This window comes from Perognathus longimembris, chromosome 11 (genome assembly GCF_023159225.1).
Source record: "Perognathus longimembris pacificus isolate PPM17 chromosome 11, ASM2315922v1, whole genome shotgun sequence".
NCBI classification, from domain to species: Eukaryota; Metazoa; Chordata; class Mammalia; order Rodentia; family Heteromyidae; genus Perognathus; species Perognathus longimembris.
The window spans coordinates 40149626-40174013 of record NC_063171.1 but is presented as its reverse complement, the minus strand read 5'-3'; the positions used below and the strand labels follow the sequence as shown (position 1 = coordinate 40174013).

At 41.8% G+C, this 24388-nt stretch overlaps 1 protein-coding gene across 3 annotated transcripts in view; it reads right to left on the bottom strand.

The window, feature by feature from the left end:
* Positions 1 to 995: 995 nt before the first annotated feature.
* The window catches only part of Ash1l (ASH1 like histone lysine methyltransferase), a 126861-nt gene continuing 103468 nt past the window's right edge, over positions 996 to 24388 (bottom strand). For all 3 annotated transcript variants that reach the window (XM_048357546.1, XM_048357545.1, XM_048357547.1), the window contains 12 exons: positions 22588 to 22740; positions 21930 to 21984; positions 21715 to 21847; positions 20820 to 21068; positions 20182 to 20268; positions 17840 to 17930; positions 16230 to 16368; positions 15950 to 16122; positions 14898 to 15064; positions 7146 to 7186; positions 4819 to 5120; positions 996 to 3573 (listed from right to left, as the gene is read on the bottom strand). In XM_048357546.1, coding sequence (XP_048213503.1) covers positions 3482 to 3573; positions 4819 to 5120; positions 7146 to 7186; positions 14898 to 15064; positions 15950 to 16122; positions 16230 to 16368; positions 17840 to 17930; positions 20182 to 20268; positions 20820 to 21068; positions 21715 to 21847; positions 21930 to 21984; positions 22588 to 22740 — 1682 coding nt within the window. In that variant the 3' untranslated portion in view covers positions 996 to 3481. The remainder of the gene's footprint in view (positions 3574 to 4818; positions 5121 to 7145; positions 7187 to 14897; positions 15065 to 15949; positions 16123 to 16229; positions 16369 to 17839; positions 17931 to 20181; positions 20269 to 20819; positions 21069 to 21714; positions 21848 to 21929; positions 21985 to 22587; positions 22741 to 24388) is intronic.

Below are 24388 nucleotides of genomic sequence, written 5' to 3'. Positions count from 1 at the left end.
AATTCTTAAAGCATTCTGGGTATTTACTTAGCTTCTTCATTTGTAGATTACTACCACAAAGGAAGTAATAATTTCATGTCTAAAGTTGGGTGATGGTGAATATGAAAGAATGCTAATGCTTTGACTTTAAGGGCAAATATTTCTCAGAGATCTGTAGTACAGTCTTGGGAGCCCACGATTTCTAACACTTCAAAAACACTGATAATGGCTGATATTTTCCATAATATAGCCTATTCTCTCTGTTTCTGATTCCTGTATGTGCCCCTAAATAAAAGACCCACAACACTTAGGACATCGACTGGTCTGCTATGGAGTTTGTAATTGATAGCCTAATGCTTGGTTCTCAGCCTTGAGCAGATGGGACATCTTTGCAGAACATGAAATAGGGCAAAACTTAAGACTTTACAAGTATGTCCAGAACAGAATAGTTCTAATGGATACCAAAGGTTAAGAAAAATTCAAGACAGTCAGAGGCTCATGCCTGTAATCCTAGCTTCTCAGAAGGCCTCTCAGATCAGAGTTCAAGCCCAAGGACCAGCAAGAAAAAGTCTCATGGGGACTTTCCTGCCCAGGCTGGCTTGAAATCACAATCCTCAGATCTCAGCTTCCGAGTAGCTAGGATTACAGGCCTGAGCCATCAACACCCAACTGTCCATGAGACTCATCTCAATAAACTACTCAGAAAAAAACTGAAAAAAAGGCTAACTGTGGCTGAAGTGATAGGGTGCTAGTCTTGAGCAAAAGCAGGTCAGGGACCGTGCCCAGACGCTGAGTTCAAGACCCAGGATGGCACACACAAAAATAGGGGTGTGGGGAAAGGCTCTTAGGTTCGGTGTGTAGCTCAGTAGAAGTTACTGCTATCTTGGGAGGTTGTTAATGAGTATTAAATCAAGCACATAATGTTCAAAGGATGAATGTGCAGAAGGTGCCGTGTTTAAAAAACAGCTGGAACCAATGAGACAGATCCTAGAACTGAAGAAATGAGCTTTTCTAGTAGTCAGCAGTGTATACGTGTGAGCTCATATGGGGCCCAGGGATGCTAGTGATACAGTTTCAGAGAGATCCCCTTGGAAACAGGATGGAGAAGGTGCTGGAAGATAAATGGAGGGTAGGAAAGAGGACAAAAAAAAATAGCAAGCTCACCACTCCACAGTTAGGAAAAGTTTTTTTTTTTCCATTTAATACTAGACTTTCAAGAATTGAGATGCAAGCTTTTATGCAATTACATCCAATGTTAAAATTGGTAATACATAATTTACAAAGATTAACATCAAAACAATCATCTATTTAGATATGCTTTTGTAAAAAGGAATATATTAGCAGCATTTATATTTTCCGCAATCACACAGCCTACAGACATGCAGACTAACTGTATCTATTTGCAGTGATGTAGTGCTTTTGCCCCGCATTTCAAACACCAAAACCCGCCTTGCAGCTGGAGGGCTCATTTATTTTATTATAAAATAACTGAAAAATAAAAAAGGCATTAATTTCTACACCAGTAAGAAAAAACAAGTTTTTGCACTTACCTAACATTTGATTGTCTAAAAAACATTTCGGTTTTTAGTCTTTCAACAAAAGAAAGATAAAATGACAGAGCGTAGTGTCTTTTGCTTCTGTTCTCATGTTTTACAAAGTTTGTTTTTTCTTTTTTAAAATTTTAGTGTTTAACACTATTAAAGAAACATTGAATTTAATCTCTTTCTTGTCATTTTCTTGCTTTTGACTAAAAGGAGATCCCAAAGTGCCCCTAGTCCCACCTCCCTCCCGCCCACTCCCTGCAATGAAAAACAAAAGAAACCATTCAAACGGGCTTGGACATGCGATTTTTCCAGCTCCACACATGAGTATCTTATACCCAGGTCTCTTAGTATTGTACAGTGCTTCTCTACAGTAAGAAAATACTCCAAACTATTTTCTTAATTTCTCTTTTTTTTTTAATAAAATATTTGCTTTTTCTCTGCTCAAGAGGATCTATGATGTCCCCTGTCTCTTGTGTTTTTTTTTTTTTTTTTTTTTTCTTAAGAATGACGGAAAGGAGAGGAAAGAAATTAATGGAATGGAAGGTGGTCAATGTTTCTATCTAAACAAGTCAGAGCGTCATTATCATAAGGGGAAATGTACAATTAGGACAGCATTGGTCCAATATTAGAAAAAAGTAATGGGGACATGTTTACTATTGTATTGCTTACCAATCACGCAGCATATACATATATATATGTATATATATATACACACACATACACACACACATATATACATACAACTTGGCACATTTAAAAACCTCTTTTATAAGAACATCTAAAATGTATATGCATATGTATGTCTGAGAAGACAAAGCAAAGCTTTTTAAATTTTACTTTTAAAGAGACAATAGTCTGATAACTACTAGTCAAAAGAATGGGAAGGAAGGAGACCCTGGATATACCCTCCTGATGACAAAGTACTTCAGGAGGATGTCAGAAGATGGGACTGGGGTGTGGAGAACACAATGTCTCTTTTAGATGGACACTGAAAGCTATACAACTAAGAAAATAATAGTAGTGTTTTTAAATGATAATCTACACTTACCACAAATACTCTGATAGGTAAACACTGCTGAACAATTTATGTAGTGATTTTTGTTGGGGGGAAATGTAGAGTTCTTTTATATAGCTTTAAAACTAATTTTATTTTTAAATGAATCTTCATTTGCACAGCACATCAGACACACAAGAACCAGAGCATCAAAAACAGCATGTGTGCTGGCGGGGGCTTGGCTTCTCATTAGAAAAAATATGTTTGGCAGGTTATGATGGGTAAAAACAAAAATAGTTACAAGAAGTACTACCCTTTGACCCCATAGGGGCCTTCCCCTATCCCATGATTCCATTTTGGGGAGCAGAGGTAGGGAGAGGGGCAGCAATTACAAGTGCTTTGAGCTGTCAACTCATGTTTCACACTTAGACCTAGTTGGGCAAGAAAGAAGAGAGAAACTTTCCTAGTCAAGGTCTTGGAAGAGGCCCCCGCTATTGTATGTTTTAGAAATCTCTAGGGTAGCTCTTAGAGCTGATAGAGAACAGACAGGGTAGGGCCAGGGATCCTAGCCCTTTCCTTTTGGATTTTTGAGTATACCTGGGTATAGAAAAAAGCAGCTTCTTAGCAGTGCCTGTAGGATCAGAGGATGATCCACAACACCCAAGCTAAGGGGAAAAGCAAGTGCTGTTAAGTACCAATAGGTTCAATGTGATCCTCTCTCCTCTCCACATTATTAACCTTTAGGGTGAAGCAATGAAGGGAGAGGAAAATTAAATTCAACTGTCTCAGACAGATTTTCTTCCTCTTCCTCTCCACTAGCTCCAAGGTTTATTAAGTACCTAATGTCAACAACATGACCCCCTAACCTGAATGGACCTTTCCTGCCCTGGCCCACACTCAGAGAGCAGGAGATAGGACTGATAAGCTCCACTGGATCCCAGATGCTTGAAGTTCTCATACTGTGTCACTTCCGAAAGCTGTTTTCGGGGATAAACAAAGTACGCCTTCGAAGTTTCCTGCCTGATCCTTCTTCCAGCAAGTATGTCACATCAATGGCTGAAAACAGAACCAAAGAAGATCATCAAATACCACTCTCCCATCCTTATCCAAGAGTTGAGCTCTAAGGAGAACACTTTTTTCTTTTCCTCTTCCCCTCCCTTCCTCCTCTTCTATCCTTGTCTCCCCTTCCCTGCAAAGTGCAGGGAGGGATCAAATTAGAACCTTGGGCTGATTTGTAGTAAAAGTACGTGCTTTACAGACTGAGCCACTCATCTCCCAGATGATTTTCTATGAAGGAAATCATTTGGCTTCCTAGGTTCATTGTGAAGACATAACTTAAGGCAGGCATATGTATGAAAGAACTATATATACTTGCTTAGAACAATTTCCATGCTGGCCCCCAAATTAGAAGCTGTTCAAGGGGCTGAGGATATAGCTTAGTGGCAGAATGCTTGCATAACATGCTTGAGGTCCTGGGTTTAATTCTCAACACCAGAAAAAAAAAAACAACACCCCAAAGCAGTAACAAAAGTGTTCCTTTTCAGCTCCCCCCCGCCCCCCCAATACACCTTGCCTTTGATGGTACTGGTGGTAGTAAGGCTAGGACTCAGTGTCTGTGCTAGGGAAGTGCTTGAACACTTAAGCAACACTCTAAGCCCCACCCCCCACCTCAATTTTGATCTGGTACTGGGGCCTAGACACTGCCCTCAGCTTTTTTGCTATGGCTGGTGAGCCTCCTGAGTGGCTAGGATTATAGGTGTGAGCTGTCAGTGCCTCGCTCCCAGCATCTTTTTGTTCCCCTGGTCCTGGGGCTTGAACTCTGGGCCTAGACACAGTCCCTGAGCTTCTTTTGCTCAAGGCTAGTACTCTACCACTTGAGCCACAGTGCCATTTCAGGCTTTTTGAATAATTTATTGGAGATAGATCTCATGAAGTTTCCTGTCCAAGCTGGCTTCGAATTCCGATCCTCAGATCTCAGGCCTCCTGAGTAGCTAGGATTACAGGTGTGAGCCACTGGCACCCAGCACCCCGAGCTTTTTGCTCAAAGCTAGTACTCTACCATTTGAGCCACAGCTCCACTTCTGGCTATTGGAAATAAGAGTCATGGACTTCATTGGGCTGGCTTCAATTGTGATCTTCAGATGTCAACCTTCTGAGAGGCAACAATTACAGGCATGAGCCACAGATGCCCAACTTACATCTCCAACACTTTGGGAGCTAAGATTATAGGTGTAATGTAAAGCCAATGTGCCTGATTTCTCCTTTATCTTCAACCCTAGATGTGGACCTGATTGTTCTTACCATTCTTTCCAGGAATTTTTTCAAGGAGATTAAGCAAGATCTGATTGAGTCGTTCTCGTTGGTTATGCCGTCTTTCTTCAGGGGTACAGACTGGTTGGGAATCTTGATTACTTTCCTCTGTTTTTTTTTCACCCTCATTGACTTCAGGAGTGGTCCTTTCTTGTACTGGCTCCTCAAGGCTGGGCATCTCATTGGCTGCTTGCTCTTGACTGGCTAGAACCTCTTCAATCAAGGGCAGAGCATCATCCTCCTGGCCCAGGTCTTTTAGGGGTGGCTTTGAGCGCTCTGATTTCCAGGATGATCTGCAAAAAGGATATGTGAATTTAAGGCGAGGCTGAATAAGGTACTTGGAGGTAAGTGGGTAAAAGAGCAGAGGCCTTAGGATGATTTAAGATCTCTAGCCTTGGCTAGAGGTAAAACAAAGGAGGGGGAAACACTATTGGACGAGAAATAGGCTCAATACCTTACTTATGTAACTGTAACCCCTCTGTACATCACCTTTACAATACAATAAAATGTTATTAAAAAATTGACTACAACCTTCACTTTATTATGGTTATACAAAAATATTTTCTCTGAAATTTAATTTCTATTTGTAAAATTAAAACTTTCTGCTTTTGTAATAGTAAACAATGATAGAAACCCATTAAAAAAACAGCTGGTAAAATTGTGTAACTTGCTAAGATTGCTTCATGAATACAGATAAGTATGGCTTATAATATCCATAGTCCAACTAAGGGTTTTTGTGGTTGTTGTGTTGGCCCTTGGGCTTGAACACAGGGCCTGAGAACTGTCCCTTAACTATTTTTCCTCAAGGCTAGTGTTCTGACAGTTGAGCCACACCACAATTTGACCTTTTAGTGGTCAACTGGATATAAGAGTCTCATGAAATTTACTGCCTGGGCTGATATCAAACTGTGTTCCTCAGATCTCTGCCTCCTGATTAGCTAGGAATATAGCACGAGCCACTAATGCCTGGTTAGTAATACGTTTGTAAGCGGAACTTTTACTCTCCCTGGATTTTATAATGATTAGCCTTTCATTCCCTCCCTCCCTCTGTTAGTACAAGGGTTTGAATTCAGGGCCTCATACTTGCTCAGCTTGCTTGCTTGGCTGGCATTCTTCCATTTGCCATGTCTCAACCCAGGTTTTGACTAGTTTTGTTTTTTTGCCAGTTCTAGGGCTTGAACTCAGGGCCTGGGCACTGGCACTGTCCCTGAGCTTCTTTTGCTCAAGGCTAGCACACTACCACTTAAGCCACAGCACCACTTCTGGCCTTTTCTGTTTATATGGTACTAAGAAATTGAACCCAGGGCTTCATGCATGCTAGCCAAGCACTCTACCACTAAGCCACATTTCTGCCCTGATTACTGTTTTGCAGATGGAGTCTCACAAACTTTTTTTGTCCTGACTGGCTCTGAAATAATAGATCGCAGCCTCCGGTGTAGCTCGGATTACAGGTATAAGACACTGGTGCCCAGAATATTTCCTTTCTTACTGTAGGATTTATACTTGAGAGGAAAGCAGTCATTATAATTTTATGCTTTTACTTGACAAGATAACCAAACAGAAGAGTCTTACACAAGTTACACCATTCTCAAGTCAAGCAAGAATAAAAAATATTAGCCTAGGTTGTTCAGTGCATATTGGACACTCTTTATAACAGAGTTCCAAGAACTGACAAACCCTAAGGCACTGGGAAAAAGTTTACAGAAATGTGAAACAGAAATGTCTTCCTTTTTTACTTGCACTGGGGCTTGAATTCAAGCTTCTTTTAAGCTATACACTTCAGCCCGGCTTTTTGTTGGTTAACTGGAGATAAAGTTTCATGGTTTTCATGGACTTTTCTGCCTGGCCAGCTTCCTTCATATCTAGAATTATATAGTCACGAGCCACCAGTATTGGGTATTTATTTATTTACTGGTAAACAGTTTAAATTTAGGGTCTCACATTTGTTAGGTGGGTGCTCTACCATTTGAGCTATTCCATCCACCAGACAGGAGAGTTAAAGAGAGGAATATTGAAGGGGATCATCCTCCTAACCTCAAAAGGGAAATTGCTAAGTCGAATTCTGAGTCTGTTCCAAATTTTGTTTCTCCTTCTCTTACCTCTATATTCAGTAATCTTCCCTACAGTCCCAACTAAGGATGAACATAAAACCACAGCTAACTGAAGTCTGGCTCTTCTACAGTAATGTTGGCATCAGAATACTCTGCAGAGAATACCCAATCCTAGCAGTGAAGCTGAGTGGTGGGTTTCTGGGTTTCCTGTTCAGTTTAAACTATTGGCAAATCCCTCAGGATCTCTCACATGCTCCTAAGACTCACCGCCCTCCGTTCCTCTTGTAGTTGTCTGGGACATAATGAGGCTGCAGAGAAGAAAAGAGACAGGTAAGCATATTGTGGAAACTGGCAAAACTAGATCTGATCTGGAGTCACTTAGGGTAAAGGAGGTAGTTCGATGACTATGTATTTATTTATTTTTTTTTGCCAGTCCTGGAGCTTGAACTCATGGCCTGAGCACTGTCCTTGGCTTCTCTTTGCTCAAGGCTAGTGTGCTACCACTTGAGCTACAGCGCCACTTCAAGCTTTTTCTATAAATGTGGTGCTAAGGAATCAAACCAGGGCTTCATGTATACTAGGTGAGCACTTTACCACTAGGCCATATTCCCAGTCCTCAATGACTATGTCTTAAGGTCAGAAGTTCTGCAGGGCACAGATGTTTTCTTAAAAACCATTTTTCCAGGCCAGGTGCCGATGACTCAGGCCTGTAATCCAAGCAATGCAAGAGGCTGAGATGTGAGGACTGAGGTGCAAAGTTGGCCCAGGCAGGAAAGTCTGTGAGACTCTTTATCTACCAATAGCCACCAGAAAACTGGCAGTGATGCTGTGGCTTAAAGTGGTAGAACATTGAGCGAAAATGCTCAGGGATAGCATGGCCCAGGCCCTGGGTTCAAGCCCCATGACTGACCAAAAAACAAAACAACAAAACAAAACAAAAAAACCCACAACCACAAAAAACAAACAAAAAACGCCAAGTACAAATCATTTCCCCAAAGCTAGTATGACAGAATAAACCCACAATTTTCTGTACCCTGTTTACATTGGGAATAGTTAAAATTGGGGCCATGAGCTCAGTATTGTGGTGCAAGCCTATAATCTCAGTATTTGAGAGTCTAGGGAAGAAAGATCAAGAGTTCAGGGCAGCCTGGTCTACATAGCAAGACACTATCTCAAAACAAACAAACCAAAATCAACCCACAAAAGTCAGCAGCTTTTCTGTACACCAGCAATATACAAGCAGAAAAGAAAATTATGGAAATAATTCCATTTACAGTAGCCCAAAAAAAGAATAAAGTACCTAGGGATCAACCTAACCAAAGACGTGAAAGACCTATTTAATGAGAACTATAAAAATCTAATAAGGGAAATCAAAGAAGACACAAGGAGATGGAAAGACCTCCCATGCTCATGGGTAGGCAGAATCAATATAGTGAAAATGGCCATATTGCCCAAATTGTTATACAAATTCAATGCAATCCCCATCAAAATCCCAGCTACATTCTTCACTGAAATAGAGAAAGCAACCCATAAATTCATATGGAACAGCAAAAGACCTAGAATAACCAAAGCAATTCTAGGCAAAAAAAGCAGTGCAGGAGGTATCACAATACCAGACTTCAAGCTCTGTTGGGGATTCATCTTGGCCTTAAAGGGGGGGAGGGGGTAAGGGCAATGAGAGACACCGCCCTTCCCCCAGCCCTGGGGCAGTGTGGAAGTGAGCCACACATATCTCCTTCTGGGTCCAGAACCAGAAGGGATAGCTTTGAGACCATCCCCCACCTTGCACCAGCGAGCACGTGTGCTGCCTTTTCGCAGGCTATGCCCAGAGGGTGGTACTATGGGAAGTGACATTAGCCCATGAGGGAGGTCCTTGGAAGCTGCTCTTGGACAACAAGCTCGCCAAGCTCGCCAGCCTATCGCCAGCTCACGCTCAATCCTCGTCATCATCACTATATTACTGTGAGCCCCTCCCGAATAAACCAGATTGCTCTTGAAGCTTTCTCCGAGACTCCGTGTATGCCTGGCTTCCTTCGTGGGTAAGGAGGGAGGAAAAGGGGATCTAGTTCAGCTAAGTGCACCTGAGGCCTACCCTAACTCCCCCACTCCACTCTGGCCTGCCTGCTGGTCAGGCAGCCAGGGGAGAGGGTGAGAAAGGGAGCACAGATAAGAGAGTAAACCTAGCATCCCGCGCCAGGGGAGGCAAACCTAGCCCGGCAAAGCTCTTCTATAGAGCCATCATAACAAAAACAGCCTGGTATTGGTATAAAAACAGACCTGAAGACCAATGGATTAGAATTGAAGATCCAGAAATAAAACCGCACTCTTACAGCCAGCTGATATTCGACAAAGGAGCTAAAGACATACAATGAAATAAACAGAGCCTCTTCAACTACTGGTGCTGGGAAAACTGGGCAGCCATATGCAGAAAATTCAAAGTGGACCCTAGCCTATCACCATGCACCAGGATCAACTCAAAACGGATCAAGGACCTCAACATCAGACCTGAATCCTCGAAACTACTGAAGGACAGAGTAGGAAAGATGCTAGAACTTATAGGCACAGGAAGGTGTAAGGGCTGACCTGAAAACTGGAGTAACTAAATATAAGTTTTAGTGTTAAAATTATAACAGCTTCTAAACTCTGGTGATGACTCCATGATAGAGGGCTGCACCCCCACTCATGAGACTAGTTTCTTGTAGTTTGACATTTAAATGTAGGGAGCACTTGTTCACCTTGATACCTGGGTAGCAACCATGGTAACGGACAGTAAAAAATGATCATAGTCATAGACTATAGAAATAACCATGACAGTAATAGAAATGTCATGGTAACTGTTGGGTTGGTTTACTTATGACTGAGTACTGGATTGTTTTAGCCCGCTCAAGCTTGCTTAGTGGTAATGGGAAAACATGGTCGCAATTGTTCAAATAAAGTTAGTACTAGGTCAGCCTGACCGCAATATTCCGTTTCTGTAAAAGGCTTGTTTAACCCATTTGTGACTTGCTCTACCCCCTGCACTAACCCCCTGCATCAGTGCTACGTGACCACCTGTTGTCAATTACTGATATCGAGGCCAGTTCCTGATATCAAAGCCAAAATAGGTAACTGAAAGGGTAGATAGCCAATGGGAATAGGACAAGACTTGCTTGCTAAATGTCATCCAATCAAGTATCTGCCAAGTTGGAAATACCCTGCCCCTGTTGTAATCACAATAAAAACCCTGCCTATCTGAGGGTTGGGGCTCTCAATCCAGATCCGCTGTGTCGGTGACAGTTGGGAGCCCAGGCTCGAGCTTGCAATAAAGACTCTCGTGTGCTTGCATTGGTATCAGCTCCTTGGTGGTCTTTGGGGACCGGAGATCTGGCATAACAAAAGAACTTCCTGAATAGAATCCCAGGGGCACAACAGTTAGGGGAGAGACTCAACAAATGGGACTACTACAAAATAAAAAGTTTCTGCACAGCTAAGGACATAGCCACCAAACTAGAAAGACAGCCAACCATATGGGAAAGGATCTTTACCAGCACAGCAACAGACAAAGGCCTAATATCTGTCATCTACAGAGAACTCAAAAAACTAAGCCCCTCCAAGCCCAATAAACCAATTAGGAAATGGGCAAAGGAGCTAAAGAGAGACTTCACAAGAGAAGAGATAAAAATGGCAAAGAAACATATGAGGAAATGTTCAACATCCCTGGCAGTAAAGGAAATGCAAATAAAAACAACCCTGAGATACCACCTCACTCCAGTTAGAATGGCCTATACTCTGAATTCAGGCAACAACAAATGCTGGAGGGGGTGCGGGGAAAGAAGAACCCTTCTCCATTGTTGGTGGGAGAGCAAATTATTAGTACAACCACTTTGGAGAACAGTATGGAGGTTTCTCAAAAAGCTCAACATAGACCTACCCTATGACCCAGCCATACCACTCCTAGGCATCTATCCTGAACAACAGGTCCCAAAATATCAAAAAGACATTTGCACTTCCATGTTTATTGCTGCACAATTCACAATAGCCAAAATATGGAAACGACCCAGATGCCCCTCCACAGATGAATGGATCCAAAAAATATGGTACCTATACACAATGGAATACTACACAGCGATTAGAAATGGTGAAATATTGATATTCGCAAGGAAATGGTCAGAACTTGAACAAATAATGTTGAGCGAGACAAGCCTAGAACACAGAAAACAAAGGGGCATGATCTCCTTGATATATGACTGTTAAGGAGGGGGGAACGGGGAGACAGTAGAGACCAGGTCTGTGAAACCAAAATCTTCTTGTCAAATGGTATATCCCTCAAGTTTGGGTCAGCGACCCTACATTATGTAAGTAAAACCAAACAACTACTCAACATATAAAGGTCAAAAATAGACCTCAGTGGATCACAATAGCTCAAAAGCTATGTATGTACGTTCATATAAGACTACTGTCGACATATTGTCTGTCAACATTACATTTAAAGCCCTAGGCAAATTTTCTTTGGCGTAGGCCACGTGGCTACTGTATATATTCTTGGTACACTGTGTATTGTATATATGTCTACCTGAACTAGGAAAGGGAAAGAAAAACAGGGTGTAAGATATCACAAGAAATATACATACTGCCCTACTATGTAACTGTACCCCTTGTGCACAACACCTTGTCAAAAAATTTTTGTTTAATTAATAAATTATATTTAAAAAAACAAAAAACAAACCTTAGCCCAGTGGCTCATGCCTGTAATCCTAGCTACTCAGGAGGCTGAGATCAGAGGATCATGGTTCAAGGCCAGCCTGGGTGGAAAAGTCTGTGAGACTCATCTCAAATTAACCACCATAAAACCAGAAGTGGCACTGTGGCTCAAGTGGCAGAGCACTAGCCTGGAGCTGAAGAGCGGAGGGATAGCACCCAGACCCAGCATTCAAGCCCCACAATGGAGCCAAAGAAAACCCAAAAAACAAAAAACAAATGTTGTACCCCCCAAATAGGGGGAGTGAAGATTTGGGATTTCAAAGCTAGTAAGTGAGATACTGATCCAAGAAGCAAGTTCAAATAAATTTAAATGAGCGGAATGGATCTGGTGGGAGAGAAAGACAATAGAAGATTTTGAAAAAAAGGGAATAGGTAAGGTTTCTAATTAGACTATTTGTAAACATTCACAGTGAAATCTATGAATTTGGACAAGGTCATTACTACAGTCTGAAGTGTTCCCTAAATGCTCATGTGTTAAAAGCTTGGGCCCTACAGTCAGTGGTACTATTGGGAGGTGACAGAACCATTGGGGTAGAGTGTGGTGGACTGAATTAGGCCACTTAAGCTATGGAAGCTGGGAGGTTAGTCTTCCTTCTCTCTCTGTTTCCTTGTTGCCATGTGTTCTTGTCATGATGTACTGTGGTGATGTACTCTACATGATGCTACAGGCTCAAAGCAACCATAGGTTGAAATCTCTGAAACTGTGAGCCAAAATAAGACTTTTTCTTTTCTGTGTTAGTACTGGGGCTTCAACTCAGGGCCTGGGCATTGTCCCTGATTTTTTTTTTCAGCTCATTGCTGGCAACCTACCATTTGAGCCACAACTCTACTTCTGGATTTTTGGTGGTTAAGGTACAGATAAGAGTCTCATAGACTTTCCTGCTAGGCTGGCTTGGAACTTTGATCCTCAGATCATAATTAGCTTCCTGAGTAGCTAGGATTATAGGCTGAGCCACTGTCACATGGCTTTCCAGAGATTCGAGAAGGAAAGATGACAAGACTTTTCTGCCTGGGCTGGCTTTGAACCACAATCCTCAGATCAAGTAGCTAGGATTATAGGTGAAAGCTACCAGTGCCTGACTGTTAAATCTTTCAAGTTGATTATTTCAGATGGTTTTTCACAGTGATGGAAAACAGACTAACATTCTAACTAAAGGAAGATTCAAAGATGAAGAGCCTGGCATGTGAGGTTTTATCATAGCAAACAGATGAATGATGAATCCCAAAATCTTTATTGAATAATGAATGAAATTTATTGGCCTATATTCCCAGCAATTTCAAAGAAAAAGAGGCTGAAATAAAGATAGAGTTATTTTATGTAAAACCTCCCTGCCCTTTTTTTTTTTTTTTTTGCCAGTTCTGGGGCTTGGAATCAGGGCCTGAGCACTGTCCCTGGCTTCGTTTTGCTCAAGGGTCTCTACCACTTGAGCCACAGCACCACTTCTGGCTTTTTCTGTATATGTGGTGCTGAGGAATCGAATCCAGGGTTTCCTGCATATGAGGCAAGCACTCTTGTCACTAGGCCACAGTCCCAGCCTTCTTTCTTCCTTTTTTTTGGGTGGTCCTGGGGCTTGAACTCAGGGTGTGGGCACTGGTCCTGAGCTTCTCTGTGCTCAAGTCTAGACCTTTACCACTTAAGCTACAGTGTAACTTCAAGCTTTTTCTGTGCAGTTTATTGGAGACAGAAGTCCCATGCCTTGGCTGGCTTCATGTTTTTTTCTTTTAATTCTTTTGGCTGCACTGTGGCTTGAACTCTTGCTTGCTAGGTAGGGACTCTTACCACTTCAGACATGTCTTCAGTCCTTTTATTTGACTTTAGTTATTTTTTTCAGATAGGGTATCACAAATTTTTGTCCAGGGCTGGTCTTGGATCTCAATCTTCTTACCTATGTTTATAGCTACCTAGCTACGATTATAATTGTGAGCCATTGTGACCAGCCCTCTCTGTTAATTTTTGTCTGAGCAGGTCTCAAATTGCGATTCTCCTTTCTGTCTCCTGAGTCGCTTGGATTCATAGAGTGTACTACCATGTCCAGACTTTTTTTTGAGACAGTGCCCCAAACTCATGATCCCTTTTTTTTTGGTACCAGTCCTGGGGTTTGAATTCAAGGTTTGGACATTGTCCCTGAGCTTGTTTTTCCTGAAGTGCTCTGCCACTTAAGCCATAGCTCCACTTCTAGCTTTTTAGTGGTTATCTGGAGATAAAGAGTCTCTCAAACTCTCTTGCCTTGGGGCTGGGAATATGGCCTAGTGGCAAGAGTGCTTGCCTCGTACATGAAGCCCCCGGTTCAATTCCTCAGCACCACATATATATAGAAAAGGCCAGAAGTGGCACTGTGGCTCAAGTTGGCAAAATGCTAGCCTTAAGCAAAACGAAGCAAGAGACAGTGCTCAGACCCTGAGTTCAAGGCCCAGAACTGGCAAAAACAAAACAAAACTCTCTTGCCTGAGTTGGCTTCGAACCACAATCCTCAGCAATGTTTCCTGAGTAGTTAGGATACAGGTATGGGCCTCCACCCTGGATCATGATCCTCAGAGACTAGAAACTAAATCCTCTTGTCTGTAATGCTAAAAGATTAGAAGAGTGCCCTCCCCCATACGTGGAACTTAACATTGTCTTCTACTCAACTCTCATGTAATGATCATATCTTATATTTCTCAAGTAGGTGTTAAAAAAAAAGAAAACAACAAATTATTTTAATTGAAAGGGTTTTCAAAATTCTGGCTATTCTTTGTTTCTTACAGTTTTAAATGTGAAGAACAAACAAAAAATTAACATTGAAGAATCAAAAAGAAATTAGGAGGGCTGGGAACATGGCCTAGTGGCAAGAGTGCTTGACTTGTATACATGAAGCCCTGGGTTCGATTCCCCAGCACCACATATACAGAAAACGGCCAGAAGTGGTGCTATGGCTCAAGTGGCAGAGTGCTAGCTTTGAGCAAAGAGAAGCCAGGGACAGTGCTCAGGCCCTGAGTTCAAGGCCCAGGACTGGCCAAAAAAAAAGGAAACTATTAAAAAAAAACAAAAAAAAAATTAGGAGGTGAGGAAACAAAGAAAACTCAATGATGGTATAGCCCTGAATTAAAGAGATTCTTGAAATATATGTGAGACAATCAATGTATTTTGCAGTTTAATTGCCTCAGAGATGGAGATTTTTCCCAGTTTGACATAGAAACAGGATGAAAAAGCAGACAGTGTTTGAAGATTAGTACTCTATAACATTCATGCATGAGCCAGATTGTCCTAAGATGTCGTATGAAGAAAAGAAGGTGACTTACTGAGAAATCTCTTTTGGGAGTGAGCTTCTTGGGAAAATGATCAAAGGCATAAGATTTGGTGCAAACAGGATAGCGGTTCCGGTGGATCTTGTAAAACAGATGTGCTGACTTGTCAAGCCGATAATCACAGATATATACATCTTGCTCCTTCACCCCTTTGGGTCTACCTGTGAGTTCAAACATGGTTAGAAGAATCTGATTTCCTTTTTTTTCATCTAAGCTATACAGAGGCCACCACATATCTCTGGAAAAACAACTAGACCCATAAAAAGAGGAAATACATAGCTATTTAGTAAAGTTGAAGCATTTGGTAGTTCCAGAAGAAAAGCGAATTCCCATATACTAGGTTCCAAAATGGAGACCATATAAAAGCAGGATGGACTAATACTGAATGGAAAGAAACCAGATATACAGATTGAACTGTAGGGGTTTCTGAGTAAGTTCTTGAAAGCCAGGCATCAGTGGCTCACACTTGAAATACTAGCTACTTAGGAGGCTGAGATCTGAGGATTGCAGTTGGAAGGCAGCCCAGGCAAGAAAATTGGTGCTGTGGTATTAGAGGTATGCCCAGCTAGTGTGATATGTTTTAAGTATGAGCAATAAACTGGGCAAGGGGCTTTTGTAAATTAATCTTTTAAAAAACTCTCTAATTGCTAATCCTGTTTCAAATTAGAAAACTGATAGGCTAAATATCTTGCCCAAGACCACACAAGCAAAATGTGATAGAGCTGGATCTTGAAATTAGTACACACTACTATGGAGGAGAGTGAGTACTGGCATACTTGAGTACTAGTACTAGGGTACCGGGAAGAAGATGAACTCAGACTTAAGAAAGGTGTGTGCAAGGACTGTAGGTACAGGTCGTTGGAAACTGCTTGATTAGCTTGTGTGAAGTACTGGGCTCAATTAAAGAAAAAGAGAGAGAAAGAACGAGCGCATGAGCAAACAAAGCAAAGCAAGCAAAGGAGGAAAGAAAAGAACAGGATGGATAATTTATGTTGACCTATGAATAAGGGATATGAAGTAATTTCTAATTATACTAGACCAATTACCTTTACAATATGTATAAAGGTCCAACACACAGCAGGTCCCCACTACAGCCTCCAAGGGAATGATCTCATAGAGTGGCACTCGAAATAATTCATTGTGATAGAAACGCCGGGATGGAGAGTGGTGGGTTTCATGGGGACGGAAATAATGATGACCAAAGGCAAATCGTTCTTCTCTAAAAAGGTAAAATAAGAGCAAGATTTAGTTAATTGGCAAGATCCTAGTGAACATTCAGTACTGCTGGTAGGGGACAACTAGAAGAAAGAGGCCCTCAGCACATACTTTTCATTCTTCCAAAGCTTCTCAATTCGGAAGATGTCCAGTTTATCTCGATTAATGTGAGATAACAGTCGATAGGACTGCCGGACAGGATGGCCATCTGGGGTGCGCCTACTATCCCTCATGAGATACACACAATCACCTAGAAGACAGAGGATAAAGGAGAGTTAAAATGATGAATTCTCTTAGGTACCCATTTATCTCATTTAGGATCTACATAAAATATTCATAATCTAATACAATATAAATATAAACAAAGCCAGCAGTTTAATGATGATAAAAATTCTAAACTATGAGAGCGAGGAAGAACTCTCATCTGTTTTACAGGTTTTTTCCTTTTTGTGCTGATCCTGGGGCTTGACTTCAGGGCTTGGGTGCTGTTACAGAATTTTTTTGTTCAAGTCCACTACTTGAGCCACAGCTCCATATAAGTCTCACAAACTTTCGTACCCAGGCTGGCTTTGAACCATAATCCTCAGATTTCATCCTCCTAGGTAGCCAGGATCATAGGCATGAGTCACTAGCACCCAGATTTTTTTTTCCCCTTTCTTTCTTTTTGCCAGCCCTGGGGCTTAGGACTCAGGGCCTGAGCACTGCCCCTGGCTTCTTATTGCCCAAGGCTAGCACTCTACCACTGGAGCCACAGAGCCACTTCTGGCCTTTTCTGTGTAAGTGGTGCTGAGGAATCCAATGCAGGGCTTCATGCATGCTAGGCAAGCACTTTACCACTAGGCCACATTCCCAGCCTCTAGTTTTTTTTTTTATTCCTAGTTTTAAAATTTGGTTTTGCAAACTTCTGTCATTTTTCCCTCCCCCTAGACATGGCACTTGAACCGCTTTTTGCTCAAGGTTAGTGCTCTACCACTTTGAGCCACAGCACCAATTCCAATTTTTGAGTGGTTAATTAGACATGAGAGTCTCATGGGGATTTCTCTGCCTGGGGTGCCTTTGAACCATGATTCTCAGATCCAAGCCTCTTGTGTAGCTAGGATTATAGGTACGAACCACTGGCACCTGGCAACTTCTCTATTCAAATTAGTATTATATGCTAGAGGGATGATAAATGTAAGCACAAGGTATAAAGATTTATTAAAGGCCATATTGGATAGTAACTATTGTGAATCAAGTAGGTACATTTTTCATTTTTGTGCTGGTCCTGGGGCTTGAACTCAGGGCCTGGGTGATGTTCTTGAGTCCCACTTTCTTGGTGCTTAGACATAAAAATCTCAAAGTTTCCTATCTGAGCTGGCTTCAAACTGTGATCCTCAGATCTCAATCTATTGAGTAGTTAGGAATACAGGTGTGAGAAACCAGTGCACAGCTCAAAGTAGGTACTTTCAACTGTTCAGAAAGGTCAGTTTTTAAAAATTTTTTTGCCAGTCCTGGGCCTTGGACTCAGGGCCTGAGAACTGTCCCTAGCTTCTTTTTGCTCAAGGCTAGCACTCTACCACTTGAGCCACAGCGCCACTTGTGCCTGTTTTCTATATAAGTGGTGCTGAGGAACTGAACCCAGGGCTTCATGTATACGAGGCAAGTGCTCTTGCCACTAGGCCATATCCCCAGCCCCCAGAAAGGTCAGTTTTGACAAGTAAAAATAGTGACTGTGTACATACCTTGACGCAGCAGTAAGTCATCTCGAAGCAAACAGATGAAGTAGACACAGCCAGGTTGAGCATAGTGGGGTCGAGGGATCATGGGTACCTCCTGGTAAGAGTAGAATACCAATGGGTAAGAGTTGGAATTACAATCAGCCTACTTTTTTCAGGAGAACAAAAACAAACATACTGGGGCTGGAAATATGGCCTAGTGCCAAGAGTGCTTGGCTCGTATACATGAAGCCCTGGGTTTGATTCCTCAGCACCACATATATAGAAAACAGCCAGAAGTGGCGCTGTGGCTCAAGTGGTACAGTGCTAGCCTTGAGCAAAAAGAAGCCAGGAACAGTGCTCAGGCCCTGAGTCCAAGCCCAGGACTGGCAAAACAAAACAAAGCAAAACAACCCCCTGAAATTCCCATCTAAGACTTACTGTTAAAGTATTTCAACACATTATATGTATGAAAACAACACAAAAACAACTAGAGTAATTAAATCTGGAAAAATGAAGGTAGATGAAAAAACTGACTAAGTATTTCCAACAATGTTCTATGAAGCATTAACTGTGTGAATGCTCTGAGCAGTCCAGGAAATGTGAAAATGTATGAAGGGGGACTCTGATTACTACAATGTTGGAAATGCTACTAATATTTAGTGTTCAAAGGTTAGGAAAGCCGAACATTCTGCAATGCATCCCTCACAATGAACAGCTGCCCACCTAAATATGACAACAGCACCACTGATAGAGATGTTGCTTAAATCCTTTCTTTCTCACAGGTGACTTTGTCCAAGATCACACAAATATAGAAGTACCTAGACAAGGTACTACTTAAAAAAATTGGTGTACGGGCTGGGGATATAGCCTAGTGGCAAAAGTGCCTGCCTCGGATACACGAGGCCCTAGGTTCGATTCCCCAGCACCACATATACAGAAAACGGCCAGAAGCAGCGCTGTGGCTCAAGTGGCAGAGTGCTAGCCTTGAGCGGGAAGAAGCCAGGGACAGTGCTCAGGCCCTGAGTCCAAGGCCCAGGACTGGCCCCCCCCCCCAAAAAAAAAATTGGTGCAAACATTAGTATAATGGATAAATTAGGGTAAAATGGAAAACAGGGAAAAATGTTTCCTGTTCCATGCATTGAAAATGGCCATTTAATATATGTTGGGCAAATCATTGGCCTTCTTTCCTATACAGCACACTTTGAGTGCAGTGCCTTTTTCTCTTTGTCTTTTTTTTTTTTTTTTGGCCAGTCCTGGGCCTTGGACTCAGGGCCTGAGCACTGGCTTCCTTTTGCTCAAGCCTAGCACTCTGCCACTTGAGCCACAGCGCCACTTCTGGCCGTTTTCTGTATATGTGGTGCTGGGGAATCGAACCCAGGGCCTCATGTATACGAGGCAAGCTCTCGCCACCAGGCCATATCCCCAGCCCAGTACAGTGCCTTTTTTCATAGACCTTTTTCACATCTTTTCCTAGGTGGTATTTACAGTACAAAGTTCCAGATTTTGCTCTGGCTCCAGTGGTAGAATGCTAGCCTTGGGGCTGGGGATATAGCCTAGTGGCAAGAGTGCCTGCCTCGGATACACGAGGCCCCAGGTTCGATTCCCCAGCACCACATATATGGAAAAATGGCCAGAAGGGGCGCTGTGGCTCAAGTGGCAGAGTGCTAGCCTTGAGCGGGAAGAAGCCAGGGACAGTGCTCAGGCCCTGAGTCCAAGGCCCAGGACTGGCCAAAAAAAAAAAAAAAAAGAATGCTAGCCTTGAGGGGGGAAACGTTTGAGATTTTTGTAAATGAATCCTCTTTTGTAAAGTTGATAGTTTATTAAAACTTTTTCTAATAATTTTCTAAGCATTCTTCCATAGATTTCTAAGTATTTTATTTTTCCTTTGATCATGTTCCTGAAAAAATAAAGGGCAAGAATAATTACACTCAATGTAAAGTTTAAGAAACTGAGTGTGCTGGTTGCTGGTGGCATATACTTATAATCCTAGCTACTCAGGAGAGTAAGATCTGAAGATTATGGTTCAAAGTCAGCATGGTCAGGAAAGTTCTTGAGACTCTTTATCTCCAAAAAACCACCAAAAAAGCCAGAAATAGAGCTGTTGCTCAAGTGGTACAACCTTAGCCTTGAGCTTAAGTGTCCAGACCCAGAGTTCATGCTGTAGGACTGGCACAAAATCAATAACAACAATAACAACAACAAAAACCTCTGAGTTTAGGATCCTGACTATAAGCCCAATGCTAAGGGGGAAAGAAGGAAAACAAATTAGCCCATAAAGAAAATGAATATCCAAGGAATTTTGCATAGTAGGAGCAGGTATTATACTTCCTACTTATAGATCATAATTTCATTAGAGGATATTTTACCCTTTCCACAGGCCTTGGGTCACACTGTTCACAAAGGTAGTGTTCCACATCTGAATTCACTCCCATACAGTCACAGTGTTGCCACACCTGTGGGAAAAGGTACAGTTGAGGAATGTTAGGCTTATTGAGAGATGTCCTAAGGGCTAAGAATTATAATTCTGTGTATCATTCATGTCTACATTTACATATAAGGCAATGAGCTCATATTTATAACGTTAAGTCACTATGGTTTAAATCCAGGCCTTGGCTCCTCCATTAGAAGTGGTATATGAGTTTATATATTTGTAAACACACACACACAGAAACACAGGGAAAAACAGGCATTCAGGTTATAGAATAAACTATTCTTAACATTTTTCCAGGTAAAGCACTGGAAATCTTGAGTACTATCTCTTTTGATTAAAATTATGTGAAAAGTACACAATGGAAGATGGACAAAAAAAATGGTAGGCAGAATAGAAGGAATAAATGAAATAGATAAAAGAAGAAAGCAATATGGTGAGCAGTGAGGGATAACAAAGCTATGTTAGACCATAAAAAGTCTGCCAAACCAAGCCAACATAAATATGGGCTGCTTCCTTGAAGATGGTCACCATGCTCATCAGGACCAGGATTCTGCTTCACCTTCTAACCCTCACCATGCACTTGTCACACTGGATCATGAGGCCTTCATCCTTGTAGAGGCCACAAATGCAGCGAATAACATCATCATCCTTTTCATGCCCATTCTCCTTCTCAGAGACTGAAGTTTCACTGCTATCTGCTTCACTTGCTGTTTCTCCCACAATCTCATCAATTTGGGCTGATGCCTCATGTCGGGCATTGTAATAGGCCTTTCGGAGGCGGCAAACATCTCTTCCAATTGGGGATTTACGCCCGTAGTATTTCTAAAGAAAACAAAAGAAAATGTTAGATTGTCTTAATTTGGCTCAAAAATACACCCGAAAAAGTAGCATAGTTGTTTTTTTTTAAACTCTCCCATTTTGCTTAACATATTTTCTTTTTCTTTTTTTTTTTTGGCCAGTCCTGGGCCTTGGACTCAGGGCCTGAGCACTGTCCCTGGCTTCTTCCCGCTCAAGGTTAGCACTCTGCCACTTGAGCCACAGCGCAGCTTCTGGCCGTTTTCTGTATATGTGGTGCTGGGGAATCGAACCTAGGGCCTCGTGTATCCGAGGCAGGCACTCTTGCCACTAGGCTATATCCCCAGCCCCGCTTAACATATTTTCTATAGCATCAAATATAGTGACGAAAGAGTGTCACAGACTTTTTCCTGCTCAAGCTGGCTTTGATTCATGATCCTCAGATTTCAGCCTCCTGAAAAGCTAGGATTTACAGGGGTGACCCACTGGTTCCTAGCTAAAATGTCATTATATGAGATTTACAGTGTTTCGTACAATGTAACACCCCCCTCCCCCAAGAAGTACTTGATAGAAATAACTGCTTTTCCTAGTCAGAAATACGAAGATTGATACAAGAGACTTCTACAATTTCTTCAGACTAAACTTATCTGAGTTTGAAGGTAGTGAAAAATACCTCGGCATTCCGAAAGACCTTGAGCATATCAGCATCAAAAGCTTCCACTGTCTTATAATAGCCAATGAGGATCTGCTTTTCTATGGTGATAAGATCTAGGGGATCAGCGATCTTCTCATAATATTCAGCATTCCTGGAACACAAAGTCAGTATGTCAGTCTGGTACATTAAGTATTTTTCTAAAACTTACATAATTATCACAAATGTGAACCTACTTCTTCTTTGGGGGGAGATTCAAAAGTGGAGCTGCCAGTGCTTGTCGGGAAGAATCTGCAAAAGAATGCAAGGCTTAGTAGAAAGACTATCACATAAAACAGGAAACTATTAACTACATTTTCTTTCTTCCTTTTTTTTCCTTCTCTGTGTGTGTGCGCAGCAGTTCTGGGGCTTGAACTCAGGGTCTGTGTGCTGTCTTTGAACTTTTCTGTTTAAGGTTAGTGCTCTACCTCTTGAGCCACAGCATCACTTCTGGCTTTTTTTTTTTTTTTTTTTTTGTGATTAACTGGAGATAAGAGTCTCACTGAGGGCTGCAGATATGGCCTAGTAGCAAGAGTACTTGCCTCTTATACATGAAGCCCTGGCCAGAAATGGCGCTATGGCTCAAGTGCCAGAGTGCTAGCCTTGAGCAAAAAGAAGCCAGGGACAGTGCTCAGGCCCTGAGTCCAAGGCCCAGGACTGGCAAAAAAAAAAAAAAAAAAAAAAAAAGTCTCACTGACTTTACTGTCCTGGATCAAACTGTGATCCTCAGATCCCAGCTCCCTAAGTAGCTAGGTTTATAGGGGTGAACAACTATGCCCAGTTGTCTTGACTACGTTAAGAGAACAGAAATGATATGCACAGGCAGGAACGAAATTTGGAGAGGAATATGGTCACCTTTGTAAGAGATGATACCATCACAGATCTCTTTGAAGATCTGGGCCAGACGAGCAGCCCGAGCAACTTCAACGTTTTCCTCTGCAGCTGCCAACCGTCTTGTGCGAACAGACCGAGCTGTCTGCAGGGCAGAGAACTGGGTCATAAAGACATCTGGAAGGAGAAAGTGAAAATTAGTTTCAGGAAATGATAAGTGTTATATATGGATTTCTCTTTCCCAATGGATTCTTGCCATTTGCTCTGTTTTTCTTATAGTGATTAAGTGGAGCTATTGGACACAATGTTTCTTTTTCTTCTTAAAAAAAACTGGAAAACATTGGTATCTACCACAGACACAAGTGCTTCAAGAGGGATCAAATGGTATATAGTTCAGTAGTTGTAAATTTGAACTCAAAATGAGTTGGGTAGTATGTGAATTATGGCTTCAAAATTTACTGTGAGATCAGCCTCTCAAACTAAAATAGTGATAGTACTTTCTTCATAAGAAAGGTGTGCAGTAAATGAGATTGATTATACTTCCCATGTAACTAGAGGGACAAGTCTAAACCATGGAGCACAGTTTTTGATTGGTTGTGATGGGATGGAAGGAGTAACAATGTTGAAGATGCACTATACTTATAAACTGATGATGTACTGAATTGAAAGCCCTTGTATAATAATTTTAAAAAAGATAATTAAAAAAAAGAGAACCCTCTTCGCCTTCCCCCTTGCATCCACTCTGAACCAAGAATTTTCCTATATCAACTTCCTGAATAGCTAATATTATGGGAGTGACCATGTCTTGCTGAGGCAATGCTTTTAATGTGATAATCTCGGTACCTGACAAATGAGTATTAGAAGATTTGAACTATTTGGGGTGTGAGTTGAAAGCAATTATATCAAATATACTAAATGAATGTAAGGTTTGGGCACATTTCCTTTTTTGCATTTTTCTTGGATGGAACCCAGGGCCTCACACTTGTTAGATATGCACTTACACACTTGAGCTACGCTACTGGCTTTCTGGGTAAATTTCTTTTTCTTTTTGTGCCAGTACTGGAGTTTGAATGAGCCTTTTTTTTTTTTTTTTTGGCTCATGGCTGCAGAACATTTGAACTATACCTTTACTTTGAAGATCTCAGATTTGTCTGAGATGGCTAGCTTCAAAATGAGATACTCAGATCAATCTCCTGACAGACTAGAGGTAGGAACCACTGATACCTGGCTAAACTTCTCACGTTTTTTCTTTCTGTCTCTGGCTGTGCTAGGCCCTCGCAGATGCTAGGCAGGTACCACACCAGATCCCTCTCCCTTGCTAAATTTCTTAATTTATCAAGTTACCCCTCAGCATATTATTTCATACACTGTACAAAAAAACAATTTTACCTTTTGAGGGGAAACAATAAAAGAACATGGTTTCTGGATTCCCCCCCCCCCCCCGCCTTTTTTTTGTGCTAGTCTTGAACTCAGGGTCTGGGTGCTGTCCCTGAACTTCTTTGGCTCAAGGCTAGCACTGTACCACTTAAGCCACAGTGCCACTTCTGGCTTTTCCTGTGTATGTGGTACTGAGGAATTGAACCCAGGGCTTCATGCATGCTAGGCAAGCATTCTACCACTAAGCCACCTTCCCAGCCCTGTTCTTGAGCTTTTGTATTCAAGACTAGTGCTCCACAGCATTACTAGCTTTTTTTGGTAGTTAATTGGAGATAAGAGTTCCATAGGCTTTCTTGGTAGGGCTGGTTTCTAACTGTGATGCTCAGATCTCAGACTCTTGAGTAGCTAGGAATACAGGTTGGAGCCACTGGCACTTGGCTTATGGAAC